The sequence below is a fragment of the Zea mays genome, chromosome 7 (assembly GCF_902167145.1).
Source record: "Zea mays cultivar B73 chromosome 7, Zm-B73-REFERENCE-NAM-5.0, whole genome shotgun sequence".
Classification (NCBI taxonomy): domain Eukaryota; kingdom Viridiplantae; phylum Streptophyta; class Magnoliopsida; order Poales; family Poaceae; genus Zea; species Zea mays.
The window spans coordinates 5,954,146-5,972,090 of record NC_050102.1 but is presented as its reverse complement, the minus strand read 5'-3'; the positions used below and the strand labels follow the sequence as shown (position 1 = coordinate 5,972,090).

Sequence of the window (17,945 nt, the reverse complement as noted above, 5' to 3'; positions counted from 1 at the left end):
CTTGAGGCCGTGCTTCCTTGGAGCACCGGACACTGTCCGGTGTACACCGGACAGTCCGGTGAATTATAGCGCGCCGGCCTGGAAAATTCCCGAAGGTGACGAGTTCGCGTTGGAGTCCTCTGGTGCACCGGACACTATCCGGTGGCGCACCGGACACTGTCCGGTGTACACCGGACAGTCCGGTGCTCCAGACCAGAGGGCCTTCGATTGCCACTTTGCTCCTTTGTTGAATCCAAAACTTGGTCTTTTTATTGGCTGAGTGTGAACCTTTTACACCTGTGTAGTTTATACACTTGGGCAAACTTAGTTAGTCCAAATGTTTGTGTTGGGCAATTCAACCACCAAAATTAATTAGGGACTAGGTGTAAGCCTAATTCCCTTTCAATGTTCACCGTGCGGCTAGAGATAGCCGCACGGGCACCGTGTCTTCATACTGTAGTAAGGGGTACCCCTGATTCAGGGTACCGATAGTTCTGAAACATGCAAGCAAGGAAAAATCTAAGTGTCTTTAATATCAAATATGGCATATAGAAATCTACATCAAGACTAGCAGCATGTGTTCTTCTCATGTCACCAAAATGCCATGCCCAGTCATGCCTTGGACGAGGAACTTGGGCTCCAATAGAAAATTTCACCAATTGAAGAGAGTGTCCAGCAAGGTGGCAACCACACCTAACAGGTCACACATGACCTGCACAATTGTCATAGGAAACAACATTATATTAATTAATTTCCAATCAACAGTTGCAGCTTCTGTGAAAGATTTAAACAAATGAAGGCAAGAAATACATATGAGTGTTGGTGAATAGACTATTTTGCTCCTGGTTGCTGCACAAGACACCACAACTACTCCGTCTAAAGAAACCCAATGACATAATAGAACTTTGAAATGATAAATAAGTAGTAAAGTGTGCTGCTCATTAAATAAGAAGTGCTAAACAACAATAAATATGATATGTTAACTAATTTACAGACTTTGAATATATCATTGTAAAGTCCACAAGCAAATTAGATAAACTAAGAACTAGCAACATACTGTTTGCTGATTTAAAATATGAAATAATGCAAGGTATGTAAAATCAAGTACGTAGTTAACCTTAGGTATACCTACTAAGCCATCTCATCTCTCAACCACGTCAATGCAGCCTCTCTATCATCATTGCATGCACTCAAGAATATCTGTCGATTGTCAGGGTCCTTGAACACCTTATATGCTTTGACCTTCTCCTCTTTTGTGACTTCCAATGTGTTTAGAACTGCTATGCAATTCTTAATTGAGAAATCATCACCTCCTCTTGCCTCCCTTTCTCTTGCCAACTGTGTCGCTTCATCTTCAGCTTGTTTGCTTCTAATGTCTAGATACCTCTCCATCAATACTTCTATGTTGGAACACTTCTTCGGCCTCTTTGGTCCTTTTTCTTCTTCATTCCTTGAAATAGTAGAAGTCCTTTTTGACCTTTCATCCTGCTTATCAGCATTTACATCAACCACTTCAACTTCATACACTCTGTCTTCTACTTCATTTTGTCTGTGATCTGCCAAAGGGTCTCCCACATCTTCACGGTCTTCTACATTGATAGGAACATCTCTAGACCCAATTTGTGTGAGATCTGGACCATTTGGTTGAGTAGAAGTGAAGTTGTAGGTCCCTTCAGCAGTATTACCTATACAATGAAGTTTTAGTGCAACAAATAGTACAACATAGTGAATAAACTTAGTTATTGGTAAAAGGAAAACTAACCATCATGTAGCTCTCCCAAAGCTTCAAACAGAGGAAAAGATTTGTTGCGGAATTTTTTAGCCCTTGGAAATGACTGCACAATAAAGGAAAAAACTAAATGTGAGATGAATAAAACAAACAACACTTAAATATTCATGTAAATGCCAAGCTAAGAACTGACAACACACAAAAAGATCTCGAGTTTACAGAAACATGGTAATAAACTTACTTTGATTATGTTGTCCCATATCGGTGGATCAGCTTGAATCATACACCTTTTCTCATCCAAAGAAACTCTGCTTTGTTTCCTCGCATCTTTCAACATCATGTAATCTATCTTTAACTCCTCTTCCTTTTCTTGGATTTGAACTTTTGAGAAACCTACATATCTTTCCCTCTCTTGAAATTCCTTGGCAATCTTGTTCCATGCGTCGGGTGTCCAACCATTGTTACCCTTATATTCAGGAGTATTGTGTTCATGTAACAAGTCAACAAGGGTCTTCTCTAACATAGAATTCTAATTTGCTCTTGTTTTCCCTGCAAATCAGCACATAAGCAACATAAGAAAGAACCAAAACTAATTAGAAAGAACCAACATGTATACCTTTCGGAGAGCCTCCATGTGTTTTTGAAACAATAGCTATAGGAGAATTTTTTCTTTTGTGCATCTTTAGATAAGAGCATGTTAAATCTTGGAGACCCCCTTCCAAGCATGTTTAACCTTGGAGACCCCCTTCCAAGCATGTTAACTTATAACATGAGCATAATTAGAACATGGAAGGATAGTTATGAACAATAATAAATTTTAGAGAAATGTTAACTTATTGCAATCCCAATAACATTAAAACATATTCTAATGGATCACTAATTGTTTCTATGTTGTTGATAATCAATACACATTTCTTGTGCAATTGTGTCTCTGAGATTGTTGCCTTGTTCATTGCCTTGATCATTGCTTTGATCTCCATCTGGAAGGTCAACAACATTGCCTTGAACATTTTCTGTCTAATCTTCTAACCATTGTTCATCTCCTTTGAGAGATCGAATAACGTTGTGCAACACGGCAGCTGCTACCGGTATCTTCACTTGGTTTTCTATTTTGTGAAACGTGGCAACCTTAAGGATGGGGAAGCGTTTCTTTGTAACTCCCAAGGCCCTCCCAATATGATTCCTCAACACTGCATGGCGATGATTGAAGATCTCCTTGTAGTTTTGTGGTCTTCGGTGACCTGCCCCATATTCCTTCAAATGATACCTGACTCCGCGATATGGGGTAATGAAAGATGATGTGTTGGCATAACCGCCATCTACTAAATAAAACTTTCCCAGGGGTACTTGGGAGCCACTGTTCATTGCAGCTCTAAGAACTCTAGCATCCATCGTGGATCCCTCCCACCCAGTAGATATGAAAGTTACATTGAGATCAAAATCACACGCTACCATTACATTTTGAGTAAGGGTGCCCTTCCTGTTCCTAAATGGAGGGGCTTTGTCAGGTGATATCGATATAGGCACATGAGTGCCATCGATTGCACCAATGCAATTCTGCATAGAAAAAACTAGGTCAAAGAAAAAAAAAACTAGGTCAAAGAAATGATTGACATATGATAGGATAATCCATGTGATCACCTTGAAGTAGGGATAAAACCTAGGATTCCTTTCAATTTTTTGATGGACATGATTAGGATTTGGTGGCTTCAGGAATTGCTTGGAGAGGGTAGGAACAACTAGGTCAAAGAAATGCTTGATGTGATGATGATATGTGTCGGCGTTTCGACCCCGAGGGGTCCCTGGACTGACGAGTAAATTGTCGTTGCGTGTCCCAGCCCAGATGGGTCGGTACGAGACGGAACACAAGGGGGAAAACAGTAAGGGGAACCACGACCTCGTGTAGTCCTGCTCCTAGGGCGGATGCGCTTGCAGTAGGGGGTTACAAGCGTTCGCGAGGGAGAAGGAGTGAGAGAGCCTGTGCGTCAGCCCGTCCTCCCGTGCGGCCACCTTTTTCTGTACGAGGGCCCTGGACCTTCCTTTTATAGACGTAAGGAGAGGGTCCAGATGTACAACAGGGGGTGTAGCAGTGTGCTAACGTGTCTAGCAGAGGGGAGCCAGAGCCCCATGTACATGCCGATGTGGCTGTCGGAGAGGTGTTGAAGCCCTGTTCATGTGGCGTCATGGCCATCGGAGGAGCGCTTGAGCCCTATAGAAGTATAGCTATCGGGGCTGTCGGATCCTTGCTGACGTATCCTTGCTTCCGTAGGGGGCTGAGAACCACCATCGTCATGGAGCACGCGGGGTGTCATCATTACTTGTTTTACCGGGGCGAGCCAGATGGGACGCCAGTCTTGTTCCCCGTAGCCTGAGCTAGCTAGGGGTAGGGTAATGATGTACCCCCCTGCGACGTGGTCGATCCGAGCCCAAGGTCGGGCGAGGCGGTGGCTCCTCCGAGGTTGAGGCTGAGTCCGAGCCCGAGGGTCGGGCGAGGCGAAGACCGTCTTCCGGAGTCGAGGTTGAGTCTGAGCCCGGGGGTCGGGCGAGGAGGAGACCATCTTCCGGAGTCGAGGTTGAGTCCGAGCCCTGGGGTCGGGCGAGGCGGAGACCGTCTTCCGGAGTTGAGGTTGAGTCCGAGCCCAGGGATCAGGCGAGGCGGAGACCGTCTTTCGGAGTCGAGGTTGAGTCCGAGCCCTGGGGTCGGGTGAGGTGGAGACCGTCTTCCGGAGTCGAGGTTGAGTCCGAGCCCAGGGGTCGGGCGAGGCGGAGACTGTCTTCCGGAGTCGAGGTTGAGTCCGAGCCCTGGGGTCGGGCGAGGCGGAGACCGTCTTCCGGAGTCGAGGTTGAGTCCGAGCCCTAGGGTCGAGCGAGGCAGAGCTTCCTATGGCGCCCGAGGCTGGACTTGGCTGCTGTCAGCCTCACCCTGGCAGGTGGCACAGCAGTCGGAGCAGGACAGGCGGTGCTGTTTTCCTGTCAGGTCAGTCAGTGGAGGGGCGAAGTGACTGCGGTCACTTCGGCCTTGTCGACTGGAGAGCGTGCGTCAGGACAAGGTGTCAGGCGATCCTTGCATTAAATTCTCCTACGATACGGTCGGTTGGTGTGGCGATCTGGCCAAGGTTGCTTCTCCGTGAAGCCTGCCCGAGCTAGGCCTCGGGCGAGTCAAAGGTGCGCCCGTTGCTTGAGGAGACCCTCGGGTGAGGCGTGAATCTGCCTTGGTCTACCGTTCCTGCCCGAGGCTTGGCTCGGGCGAGGCGAGATCGTGTCCCTTGAGTGGATGGAGCCTTGACCGGAATTGCGCCCATCAGGCCTTTGCAGCTTTGTGCTGATGGGGGTTACCAGCTAAGATTAGGAGTCTTGGGGGTACCCCTAATTACGGTCCCCGACAGTAGCCCTCGAGCCTCAAAGGGAGTGTGGGTACTCGCTTGGAGGCTTTGTCGCACTTTTTTGCAAGGGGACCGGCCTTTCTCGGTTGCATTTCGTTCCAGTGGGTGCGCGCGAGCGCACCCGCCGGGTGTAGCCCCCGAGGCCTCGGAGGAGTGGTTTGACTCCTTCAAGGTCTTAATGTCTTTCATGATGCCTCGGCCGGTCTGGTTGTTCCCTCATGCGAACTGGTCGTTGCCTGGGTGCATAGTCAGGTTCCGAGTTCTCGGGCTGGTATGTTGACGCTGTCAACGGTTTGGCCGGAGCCGAGTTTGCGAGAGCAGCCCCCGAGCCTCTGCACAGGGCGAGAGGACGGTCAAGGACTGACTCGGCTTTTTTATACGCCCCTTCGTCGCCTTTCTGCAAGGAGGAGGGGGGAAAGCACCATGTTGCCCTCGGAGGGCGCCGAACATGGTGTCTCCGGTGAGTTGCTAACGGGTGATCCGAGTGGACGCCTGTGCCCCGTTCGATAAGGGTCGGCTAGTGGACCAGAGGCGCGCTCCAAAAGTACCTGCAGGCGATTTGCCGGACCCGGTCCCGTTCGATAGGGTCCGAGGGCTCGATGCCTCCCTCTGATGGGATTCCATTACAGAATCGCTCCTGCTGGGCTCGAAAATGTCCTAGGGTACCTCGGGAGCGTAGCCCGAGCCTTGGTTATGTATCGAACATACCCCGAGTCATCCCTCGCTTTGCATGTTCTGGGGCGGCTGTCGAACCCTTCGAGAGGCCAGCCTGCGAACCCCTGATCAGTAGTGGGCGCGGAGCCCGAGTGGCCTGAGGCGGCCGTTGAACCCTTCCGAGGGGCCAGCCTTCAAACCTCTAACCAGTAGTGGGCGCGAAGCCCTAGTGCTCTGAGGCGGCTGTCGAACCCTTCTGGGGGGCCAGCCTTCGAACCTCTGATCAGTAGGAGGGCTCGAGGCCCGCTTCCTTCGCGGAGAAGGATCCCTTTCGGAGTATCCCCCTTTCTCGGTCCCTATAGCAAGAGGGAGAAAGGGGAAGAAGAAAAGGATACGAAATTGAACGATGTGGCGTACCTTTTTTGACGCGGTCATTATGGCGGAGGTGAAGCGTCGCCCGCTTCGCCTGCCAAAGGTGTCGCCTGTCCTACCGCAGAGTTAATGAGACGGGACGAGTGGCTCGCGGGGCAGCCGTTGTGCATGCGTGAGCCGTTCGAGGAACGGAACACGGGCGCGTCGTCTTCACACCGTGGGAGAGGGCTCTCTCGCTGTTCCAGGAGGGGACGTGAGCCTGCAGATGATTTGACCGCCGCTTTCGCTCGCCTGCTGCCGCCATTACTGTCGGCCCACTTCTGGCCATATCGACTGTCGCGCCTTCTCCCGCGCTGACTGACCCATGACCGGCGTGACTGGATGGCACTGCTGGGCCGTGTGCAGGGTTGCCTCGAGTCGCGGCACCTATTCCACGGTCGAGGATGCGCGGCACTGGCACAAGTGGCGTTGTAGTTTCTCGCACGTAGTAACCGGCGCGCCGGTTACATGACGTGTGGGCCTGGGCCTCCATGCTGGATGCGTCGAAGTCGAAAGGGTGCGCCCCCTTGGTGTAGTTGCATGCCGCCTGCATGGCGGTCCGCCCTTTCACCCGCTGGTCTGGGCGAAAGTGGAGGAGTGCTTGTAACCGCTGGGCAGTTGCGCGCTCCGTGCGTGGTGATTCGGCTTCTTCTGTCCTCGGCCAGCTCGCATGACGTGTGGGACCCAGCTCCCTTGTCATAGGGGGAGGACCTTGGAGCGTGTTGGTGAAGACTTAGTCCGCGACGGCTGAGGACGCGAGCGGGGAGAGTCGCCTTTAAAAAGGGATCGACCTCCTGGGTGGTAACCATGCCTTCGCACTTTCCTCATGCATCGCGTCCTTCCGCCTTCTGAGCCCCAGATGGGGAGCGCCCGCGCCGCCTTTCTCTTGCTGTTGTTGGAGGAGCGCAGCCTTGTGGAGATTGGTACCTTTCAGCCATCGCTCGGCTTCAAGGATTTTCGTCGTCCCGTGGGCCTCCTGGTATGGAGGTTGTTCATACCCGCGGGAATGGAACCGGAGTCCCATTTGTAATGGCACCTTGAGTGCTGGTGTATGTTCATTGCGGCTGTCGGGGCTTGAACATCTATGTATTTGGGCGCAAAGCCGTGTTTCTTCCCCATTTCGAGCGCCAGGACTCGCCTGTCGGCTAGCTGGACCGCTTAACCAAGTGTGAGTTGCCCTGTGCGGAAGGTGACGAGTGAGGTATCCGTATCCCAGAGGCGTAGGAGTCCCTCGGCTCAGTCGGCCTTGCCGCTCAAGGCTTCTCTTGCTCAGTGAAGGAACCCTCGGCTGCTCTGTGATGAGCCAAAGCCGGAGGCAGCGGTGTCAACACAGACAGAGGCGGAGTCGGCTGGAGAAGAAACTCCATCGGCCCAGGAGTAGGGGACTTCCCAGGCCGAGGAGGCGTAGCAGCGGCGGCTGGAACCTGGCCAGGTTGTCCACTAGCGGGACCAACCCTGGAGTCGGGCTGCCGAGGCCATGAGCCGGGCCGGTGTCCTCGGGGGACAGCTGGCTGAGGCTACGGAGCGGCCGGTCCGGCCGTCTGCTTGGGTCGGGTTCCTGGAGGAGACCCTGGCGATGATGGCCCAGGCGCCGTGCTGACATCTTCCTTCGAGGTGGAGATCCTTCGTCGTGACGCCGACCGAGGCCGAGCCGGATTCCGCCGAAGGTGGAGTTGATGCCGGGGTTGCTGTTGCTCCCCCTACTGACGTCTGATCCTGCAGGAACAGTTTGTCTATAGTGTGCGTATGTTTTTTGCGGCCGCCGAGGCCCAAACATATCATCGTCGTGTTGTAAAGCTGCGTTTCTTTTCCCCTTGTTTCGAGTATCAGGACTTGTTCGTCGGTAATAGAATCGTTTATCCGAGCGAGAGTTACTTATCGCAGAAGGTGATGAGTGAGGTATCCATATCCCAGAGGCATAGGAGTCCCTTGGCTCGGTCGGCCTTGCCGCTTACGTGTACTCTTACTCGTCCATAGGATTCTGTTATCGATATAGTCGAGATGGCACGAAAAATCGTTTCGGCCAAAAAAATTTTGAGCGCTAAGACTTTTTCAGACAGCGGAATCGCTTATCCGAGCATGAGTTACTTATCGCAGAAGGTGATGAGTGAGGTATCCGTATCCCGGAGGCATAGGAGTCCCTCGGCTCGGTCGGCCTTGCCGCTTACGTGTACTCCGTCGTTTTCAGGATTCCACTAGAGCACGAAAGATGTTATGGCAGGAAGACTTTTTCCGAGGAAAATTTTGACGTAGAGGGGGTTCCCCCCTTCTAGCCCCCGAGGGAGGGTCGGGCTTTGCCGAGGCAAGGTTGACCCTTCCTTGATGGTTAGACTTTGTTTGTGTATGTGAACGAGGTATATGAACGACTTGAGAACATCTTAAGGGTAGAAGCGACGTAGCTGTCGGATGTTCCAAGCGTTGCTGCAGACCTCGCCTTGACTGTTGGCCAGCTTGTATGTTCCGGGCTTCAGAATCTTGGCGATGATGAACAGCCCTTCCCAGGGAGGCGTGAGCTTGTGGCGCCCTCGGGCATCTTGCCGTAGCCAAAGCACCAAGTCGCCCACCTAGAGGTCTCGGGACCGAACCCTCGGGCGTGGTAGCGTCGTAGAGACTGCTGATACCTTGCCGAGTGTAGTAGGGCCATGTCTCGAGCCTCCTCCAGCTGGTCCAGTGAGTCTTCTCGGCTGGTCCGGTTGCTTCGGTCGTCGTACGCTCTTGTCCTCGGGGAACCGTATTCTAAGTCTGTGGGCAAGATAGCCTCGGCCCCATAGACTAGAAAGAACGGCGTGAAACCCGTGGCTCGGCTTGGCGTCGTCCTCAGACTCCAGACCACCGAGGGGAGTTCCTTCATCCATCGCCTGTCGAACTTGTTGAGGTCATTGTAGATCCTCGGCTTGAGTCCTTGCAGAATCATGCCGTTGGCACGCTCTACTTGCCCATTCGTCATGGGGTGAGCTACCGCGGCCCAATCCACCCGGATGTGGTGGTCCTCGCAGAAGTCCAGGAACTTCCTGCCAGTGAACTGGGTGCCGTTGTCGGTGAGTTCGGGACCCCGAAGCGATGGATGATGTTGGTGAAGAACGCCATCGCCTGTTTGGACCTGATGCTGTTTAGGGGTCGGACCTCGATCCACTTGGAGAATTTGTCGATGGCGACTAGCAGGTGCGTGAAGCCCCCGTGTGCCTTCTGCAAGGGACCAACGAGGTCCAGACCCACACAGCAAACGGTCAGGTGATGGGTATTGTATGCAAGGCCTGAGCGGGCAGGTGCGTCTGCCTTGCATAGAATTGACACCCTTGGCAGGTGTGTACAATCCTAGTGGCGTCGGCCATCGCGGTTGGCCAGTAGAAACCCTGTCGGAAGGCGTTTCCAACGAGGGCCCGAGGTGCTGCGTGGTGACCGCAAGCCCCTGAGTGTATTTCTCGCAATAGCTCCTGTCCTTCGGCTTTGGATATGCATCGCTGGAGGATTCCTGAGGGGCTGTGGTGGTAGAGCTCCTTTCCGTCACCCAGCAAGACGAACGACTTGACGCGCCGCGCCAGTCGCCGAGCTTCGGCTCTGTCGAGGGGTAGCTCTCCTCAATGAAGATATTGCAGGTATGGGGTCTGTCAGTTTCGATTAGGCGTGACCCCATTCCGCTCTTCCTCGACGCGCAGTGCCTCACCCTCGGGGGCCGAGGGTGCCTTGGGCGGGGCCGAGGCTGCCTCGGGCTGAGCTGAGGGTGCCTCGGGCTGAGCCGAGGGCGCCTCGGGCAAAGCCGAGGCCTTCTCGGGCTCGGGCATGTCGTCGGTCTTGATGGAGGGTTGATGTAGGTCTCGGGAGAAGATGTCCGGAGGAACCGTTGTCCGCCCCGAGGCTATCTTAGCCAGCTCGTCTGCAGTCTCGTTATATCGTCGAGCGATGTGGTTGAGCTCAAGCCCGTAGAACTTGTCCTCCAGGCGCCGAACCTCGTCGCAGTAGGCTTCCATCTTCGGGTCGCAGCAATGGGAGTTCTTCATGACTTGGTCGATGACAAGCTGCGAGTCGCCACGAGCGTCGAGGCGCCGGACCCCTAGCTTGATGGCGACGCGCAACCCATTAACCAGAGCCTCGTACTCGGCCACGTTGTTGGACGCCGGGAAATGGAGGCGCAACACGTAGCGGAGGTGCTTCCCGAGGGGTGAGATGAAGAGCAGGCCCGCGCCCGCTCCTGTTTTCATCAACGACCCATCGAAATACATGGTCCAGAGTTCCGGTTGGATCGGAGCTGCTGGAAGCTGGGTGTCGACCCATTCAGCCACAAAGTCCGCTAAGACTTGGGACTTGATGGCCTTCCGAGGGGCGAACGAGATTGTCTCGCCCATGATCTCCACTGCCCACTTTGCAATCCTACCCGAGGCCTCTCGGCACTGGATGATCTCCCCTAGGGGGAAGGATGACACCACAGTCACCGGATGAGACTCGAAGTAGTGTCGCAACTTTCGCCGCATCAGAATTACCGCGTACAGCAGCTTCTGAATTTGCGGGTAGCGGATTTTGGTTTCGGACAGTACCTCACTGACGAAGTAGACCGGCCTCTGGACGGGCAATGCGTGCCCTTCTTCTCGTCTCTCGACCACGATCGCGGCGCTGACCACCTGAGTGGTAGCGGCGTCGTAGATCAAGAGGGCTTCTCCGGCCACGGGGGGCACCAAGATGGGCGTACTTGTAAGGAGCGCCTTTAGGTTCCTGAGGGCTTCCTCGGCCTCGGGGGTCCAAGTGAAGCGCTCGGTCTTCCTCAAGAGGCGGTACAGGGGTATGCCTCTTTCGCCGAGGCACGAGATGAAGCGGCTCAGAGCCGCAAGGCATCCCATGACCCTCTGTACTCCTTAATTTCAAGTCCTTGATGGGCCCCATGTTGGTGATGGCCGTGATTTTCTCCGGGTTGGCCTCGATGCCCCGCTTGGAGACGATGAACCCCAGGAGCATGCCTCGGGGGACTCCGAAGACACACTTCTTGGGATTGAGTTTTACGCCTTTCGCCTTGAGACACTTGAATGTCGTTTCAAGGTCAGAGAGGAGGTCGGAGGCTTTCCTCGTCTTGACTATGATGTCATCGACGTAAGCCTTGACCGTTCAGCCAATGTGCTGTTCGAACACGTGGTTCATGCACCTTTGGTATGTCGCACCCGCATTCCTCAAACCAAATGGCATAGTAATGTAGAAGTACATGCCAAAAGGTGTGATGAAAGAAGTCGCGAGCTGGTCAGACTCTTTCATCCTGATTTGGTGATACCCTGAGTAGGCATCGAGGAACGACAGGGTTTCGCACCCAGCAGTGGAATCCACGATTTGATTGATGCGAGGCAGGGGGTAGGGAACTTTTGGACATGCTTTGTTTAGACCAGTGTAGTCTACACACATCCGCCATTTCCCACCTTTCTTTTTAACAAGCACAAGGTTGGCTAGCCACTCGGGATGGAATACCTCTTTGATGAACCCGACAGCCATCAGCTTGTGGATCTCCTCGCCTATGGCTCTGCGCTTTTCTTCGTCGAATCGGCGCAGAGGCTGCTTCACTGGTCGGGCTCCAGCTCGGATATCCAGCGAGTGCTCGGTGACATCCCTCGGTATGCCAGGCATGTCCAAGGGACTCCACGCAAAAACCTCGGCGCTTGCGCGGAGAAAGTCGACGAGCATTGCTTCCTATTTGGGGTCGAGCTTGGAGCCGATCCAGATCTGCTTGGAGGTGTCGTTGCTAGGGTCGAGAGGGACGGACTTAACCGCCTCTGCTGGTTCGAAGTTGCCGGCGTGGCGCTTCGCATCTGGCACCTCCTTGGGGAGACTCTCCAGGTCGGCGATGAGGGCCTCGGATTCGGCGAGGGCCTCGGCGTACTCCACATGCTCCACGTCGCATTCGTACGTGTGTTGGTACGTGGGGCCGACGGTGATGACCCCGTTGGGGCCCGGTATCTTGAGCTTGAGGTAGGTGTAGTTGGGGACGGCCATGAACTTGGCATAGCATGGTCTCCCCAGCACTGCGTGGTAGGTTCCTCGGAACCCGACCACCTCGAACGTGAGGGTTTCCTTTCGGAAGTTGGAGGGAGTACCGAAGCAGACGGGCAAATCGAGTTGTCCAAGGGGCTGGACACGCTTCCCAGGAATGATCCCATGAAAGGGCGCCGCACCAGCCCGGATCGAGGACAGATCGATCTGCAAGAGCCCGAGGGTGTCGACGTAGATGATGTTGAGGCTGCTGCCTCCATCCATGAGGACCTTAGTAAGCTTGACGTTGCCGACGACGGGATCAACAACGAGCAGGTACTTCCCCGGGCTCGGCACGCGGTCGGGGTGGTCGCCTTGTTCGAAGGTGATGGGCTTGTCGGACCAGTCTAGGTAGACTGGCGCCGCCACCTTCACCGAATAGACCTCCCAGCGCTCTTGCTTGCGGTGCCGAGCCGAGGCGTTCGCCACTTGCCCACCGTAGATCATGAAGCAGTCGTGGACCTCAGGGAACTCCTCTGCCTTGTGACCCTCCTTCTTGTCGTTGTCGGGGGCTCTGCCACCTTCCGCCGGGGGCCCGGCCTTGTGGAAGTAACGCTGAAGCATGACACACTCCTCAAGGGTGTGCTTGACGGGACCCTGATGATAGGGGCACGACTCCTTGAGCATCTTGTCGAACAGGTTGGCGCCTCCGGGAGGCTTTCGAGGGTTCCTGTGCTCGGCGGCGGCGACAAGGTCTGCGTCGGCGGCGTCGCGTTTCGCTTGCGACTTCTTCTTGCCCTTCTTCTTCGTGCCGCGTTGAGCGGACGCCTCGAGGATGTCTTCCGGCTGGCGCCCCTGAGGCTGCTTGTCCTTCCGGAAGATGGCTTCGACCGCCTCCTGACCAGAGGCGAACTTGGTGGCGATGTCCATCAGCTCGCTTGCCCTGGTGGGAGTCTTGCGACCCAGCTTGCTCACTAGGTCGCGGCAAGTGGTGCCGGCGAGGAACGCGCCATGACATCTGAGTCGGTGATGTTGGGCAGCTCGGTGCACTGCTTCGAAAATCGCCGGATGTAGTCCTGCAGGGATTATCCCGGCTGCTGGCGGCAGCTTCGGAGATCCCAGGAGTTCCCAGGGCGCACGTATGTGCCCTGGAAGTTGCCGGCGAAGACTTTGACCTGGTCGTCCCAGTTGGAGATCTGTGCAGGAGGCAGATGCTCCAGCCAGGCTCGGGCGGCGTCGGAGAGGAACAGGGGGAGGTTGCGGATGATGAGGTTGTCATCATCCATTCCACCTAGCTGGCAGGCCAGCCGGTAGTCCGCGAGACACAGTTTCGGCCTTGTCTCCCCCGAGTACTTGGTGATGGTAGTCGGGATTCGGAACCGGGTCGGGAACGGCGCCCGTCGTATGGCCCGGCTGAAAGCTTGCGGACCGGGTGGTTCGGGCGAAGGGCTCCGATCGTCCTCGTTGTCATAGCATCCCCCACGCCTGGGGTGGTAGCCTCGGCGCACCTTCTCGTCGAGGTAGGCTCGACGGTCGCGGCGGTGGTGCTCGTTGCCGAGGCGACCCGGGGCCGTAGGCTCTGTGTCCCGCGTGCGCCCGGTGTGGACCAAGGCTTCCCGCATGAATCGGGAAGTCATGGCGCGATGCTCCGGGGGGTATGCCTGCCTTTGGGAGATAGAGCATTTGGCCCGTCGGACCGCGGCATCCTCCAGGAGATTCTTGAGCTCTCCCTGGATACGCCGCCCCTCGGTGGTGGATGGTTCCGGCATCGCTCGGAGTAGTATTGCTGCTGCAGCTAGGTTCTGGCCGACCCCACTGGAAGCCAGGGGCAGCCTTGCCCTGGCATCGTCGGCGATGCGGTGCTGGACGTCCTGGGCCAGATGACGTGCTTCTCCGGCTGGTGCTCGGCCTGCCCACTCCTGCCCGATGTTCTGCCGGAGCTGCACAAGTTTCCCTGCTTCCTCGTCAAGCCTGGCCTGCATCTCGCGGATTTGCTCGAGCTGTGCGTCCTGACCCCCCGCAGGGACTGGGACCACAGCTAGCTCCCGAAGGATGTCAACGCGAGGCGCAGGCCTAGGGGATTGTCGTTCTCCGGCATACCAAGGTGGTTGCCTTCGTCGAGACCCCCTAGATCGACGTGGAAACATTCGCGACTTGGGCCACAGTCCTCGTCACCGAGGCTGTGGCTACCATCGGAGCAATCGGAGAGGCAGTAGTCGCATGCGGTCATGAAGTCCCGCATGGCACTAGGGTTATCGAGCCCGGAGAAATCCCAACCAGAGTCGGGCTCGTCGTCTTCCTCGGAACCCAGGGGCCCGTAGGTCGAGACGGCCGTCAATCTGTCGCAGGTTGACCACATATGGTACCCCGGAAGGTTTGGATATGCCTTTATGAAAGCGTCCACCGAAGCGGGGTTGCTTGGTGGGTCGAAGCTGAATCTAAAAGGCACAGGATGGGAAATAGACGGTACCTCTTGATCGACGGATGCTGACGAAGTCGCGTCGGGGACGGACTGCACCGTTATCTCAGGTACGAGGCTAACGCCCAGCAAGTCCTTCACGAGCGTGCTGGCATCGTCCGTCTGCTTGGGGTTGGCGTGTTGCGGGGAAACAACGCTCGTCTTTGTCTCAAACGCGAGGTCAACGCCCGACGTGTCCCCGGCTGGGGCGCCGGCACCGTCGACTCGCTCGACAGCCAACGAGGCGCTGCCTCCTGCATGGCCATGGTTGCCCCGCCTCCTCCGTCGATGGGGAAGGTGACGGGACAGACCCGGATGCTGTTCTTCCATCACGCGGGAAAGATGTCGTCGATTCCGCCGCCGGCGGGCGGGCTGACGGCCGCCATTCTCGTTGTCGCGCGGCGAAGGAAGGAGTATCATGTCGTAGATGCTGTCGAGGGACATAAACTCAAGACTCCCGAAACGGAGAATCATCTCGGGTTGGAGAGGTTGCTGGAGGCTACCCATTTGGAGCTTGACGAGAAGCTGTTCATCAACACGCAGCAGGTCCCTACCTGGCGCGCCAACTGTTGGCGTTTCGACCCCGGGGGGTCCCTGGACCGATGAGTAAATTGTCGCTGCGTGTCCCAGCCCAGATGGGTCGACGCGAGACGGAACACAAGGGGGGAAAACAGTAAGGGGAACCGCGACCTCGTGTTGTCCTGCGCCCAGGGCGGATGCGCTTGCAGTAGGGTGTTACAAGCGTTCGCGAGGGAGGAGTGAGAGAGCCTGTGCGTCAGCCCGTCCTCCCGCGCGGCCACCTTTTTCTATACGAGGGCCCTGGACCTTCCTTTTATAGACATAAGGAGAGGGTCCAGGTGTACAACGGGGGGTGTAGCAGTGTGCTAACGTGTCTAGCAGAGGGGAACCAGAGCCCCATGTACATGCCGACATGGCTGTCGGAGAGGTGTTGGAGCCCTGTTCATGTGGCGTCGTGGCCGTCAGAGGAGCGCTTGAGCCCTGTAGAAGTACAGCTGTCGGGGCTGTCGGATCCTTGCTGACGTATCCTTGCTTCCATAGGGGGCTGAGAACCGCCGTCGTCATGGAGCACGCGGGGTGCCATCATTACTTGTTTTACCGGGGCGAGCCAGATGGGACGCTGGTCTTGTTCCCCGTAGCCTGAGCTATCTAGGGGTAGGGTAATGATGTACCCCCTGCGACATGGTCGATCCGAGCCCAAGGTCGGGCGAGGCGGTGGCTCCTCCGAGGTCGAGGCTGAGTCCAAGCCCGGGGGTCGGGCGAGGCGGAGACCGTCTTCCGGAGTCTTGGTTGAGTCCGAGCCGGGGGTCGGGCGAGGCGGAGACCGTCTTCCGGAGTCGAGGTTGAGTCCGAGCCCTGGGGTCGGGCGAGGCGGAGACCGTCTTCCGGAGTCGAGGTTGAGTCCGAGCCCGGGGGTCGGGCGAGGCGAAGACCGTCTTCCGGAGTCGAGGTTGAGTCCGAGCCCTGGGGTTGGGTGAGGCGGAGACCGTGTTCCGGAGTCGAGGTTGAGTCCGAGCCCGGGGGTCGGGCGAGGCGGAGACCGTCTTCCGGAGTCGAGGTTGAGTCCGAGCCCTGGGGTTGGGCGAGGCGGAGACCGTCTTCTGGAGTCGAGGTTGAGTCCGAGCCCTAGGGTCGGGCGAGGCGGAGCTTCCTATGGCGCCCGAGGCTGGACTTGGCTGCTATCAGCCTCACCCTGGCAGGTGGCACAGCAGTCAGAGCAGCGCAGGCGGCGCTGTTTTCCTGTAAGGTCAGTCAGTGGAGGGGCGAAGTGACTGCGGTCACTTTGGCCTTGTCGACTAGAGAGCGTGCGTCAGGACAAGGTGTCAGGCGATCCTTGCATTAAATGCTCCTGCGATACGGTCGGTTGGTGTGGCGATCTGGCCAAGGTTGCTTCTCTGTGAAGCCTGCCCGAGCTGGGCCTCGGGCGAGTCGAAGGTGCGCCCGTTGCTTGAGGAGACCCTCGGGCGAGGCGTGAATCTGCCTTGGTCTACCGTTCCTGCCCGAGGCTTGGCTCGGGCGAGGCGAGATCGTGTCCCTTGAGTGGACGGAGCCTTGACCGGAATTGCGCCCATCAGGCCTTTGCAGCTTTGTGCTGATGGGGGTTACCAGCTGAGATTAGGAGTCTTGGGGGTACCCCTAATTACGGTCCCCGACAATATGTATCACCACTATGCCCAAATTCTTCTATTAGGTCTTCAAATGAGGCACTATGGCTGAGCATGTATAAGAAGAATGCTAACTTTTCCTCGACCTTAATCCTTGTATCACGGACCAACCCCTCCCTTCTAAGATAACTTGCCAAGGATTTGAAAATTTCAGGCTCCATCCTGAACGCTACCCAACAGTTCTTCAAATGACCTTGAACTCCTGAACATGTTCTTCGCCACTTAACTTTGATGTATGCCTTCGCTTCTTTTCCCTTACTATGTTTGAACTAGAACCCAATATATGTAGCATAGGGAGAAAAAACAACATCATGTCATCATCATCATCTCTCCTCTATCTAAGGTGATCTCTTAGTGCCACATACATTGCTAACTAAAACAAAATTCATGACATAAAATAAACACCAACAAAAATAGAACATGGTGTAATAAAGAACATTTAGAATATAACAAGTACCTAGAGGAGAGGATATAGGGTCCCAAGACGGTGGAAGTTCGTCTTCTCCAACTCGAACTAGTGCAGGGATAATCTAGGAATATAATAGGTTTTGTTAGAAATACATATAGACAAGTACAAGTAAATATATGTACTCTAAACTGAAACATTGCGGGGTTAAAAAATGTTTAAATTTTTTTAAAGGTATACATATAGACAAGTACATTTTTAACCCCATAATAACACGTGAAATTCTATAGATTATAGGATAAATGGAAAAAATGCTAGCAGCACAGTCTGCAATCACTTTCACCAGATGAACAAAGACATGATCCAAACTAGCATCACCGAAAGACATACTAGCTAGCTAGGATAGTTTCTACTCCGTCGTTGATGTCTAATAAGCAGACAGGAACAGTCATAAAACTGATCTCTGAAATACAAGCTTAAATTCACTAGCTTTTCTTAAAAGGGGCCTTGTAGGAGCAGAGCAGAACTACTCCAATCAAAAACCTGTCATGATACTAATATAATCGTTACTAGAAATAATCTTTTAACAATTTATTATTTCAACTGATACACGAGGCATGATCCCTCGTATTATGTGCATCCAAAATACATGATTATAGTTCAGGTTCCTCGTATTTAACATATGTACATCCAAAATATATGGATGTATTATAATTCAGGTTTTTTGTCAGTTGTGAGCGCCCAAAAGCCAGAAACAACGCCTGAAACCCAACGTTCAATTCTAGGAATATATAACACA

The 17,945-nt window shown here is 54.7% G+C and overlaps 1 protein-coding gene across 2 annotated transcripts in view; it reads right to left on the bottom strand.

Annotated features, from left to right (window-relative positions):
• Positions 1-960: 960 nt before the first annotated feature.
• Positions 961-17,945, bottom strand: part of LOC100382101 (uncharacterized) — a 40,950-nt gene continuing 23,965 nt past the window's right edge. The window contains exons 3-7 of one of the 2 annotated variants that reach the window (NM_001174862.1): positions 17,198-17,270; positions 2,325-2,469; positions 1,950-2,257; positions 1,742-1,814; positions 961-1,664 (exon numbers count right to left, since the gene is read on the bottom strand). In NM_001174862.1, coding sequence (NP_001168333.1) covers positions 1,111-1,664; positions 1,742-1,814; positions 1,950-2,231 — 909 coding nt within the window. In that variant the 5' untranslated portion in view covers positions 2,232-2,257; positions 2,325-2,469; positions 17,198-17,270 and the 3' untranslated portion in view covers positions 961-1,110. Of the gene's footprint in view, positions 1,665-1,741; positions 1,815-1,949; positions 2,258-2,324; positions 2,470-17,197; positions 17,293-17,945 lie in introns of those variants that run through there. The other variant, XM_023300544.2, reaches the window with a different exon arrangement.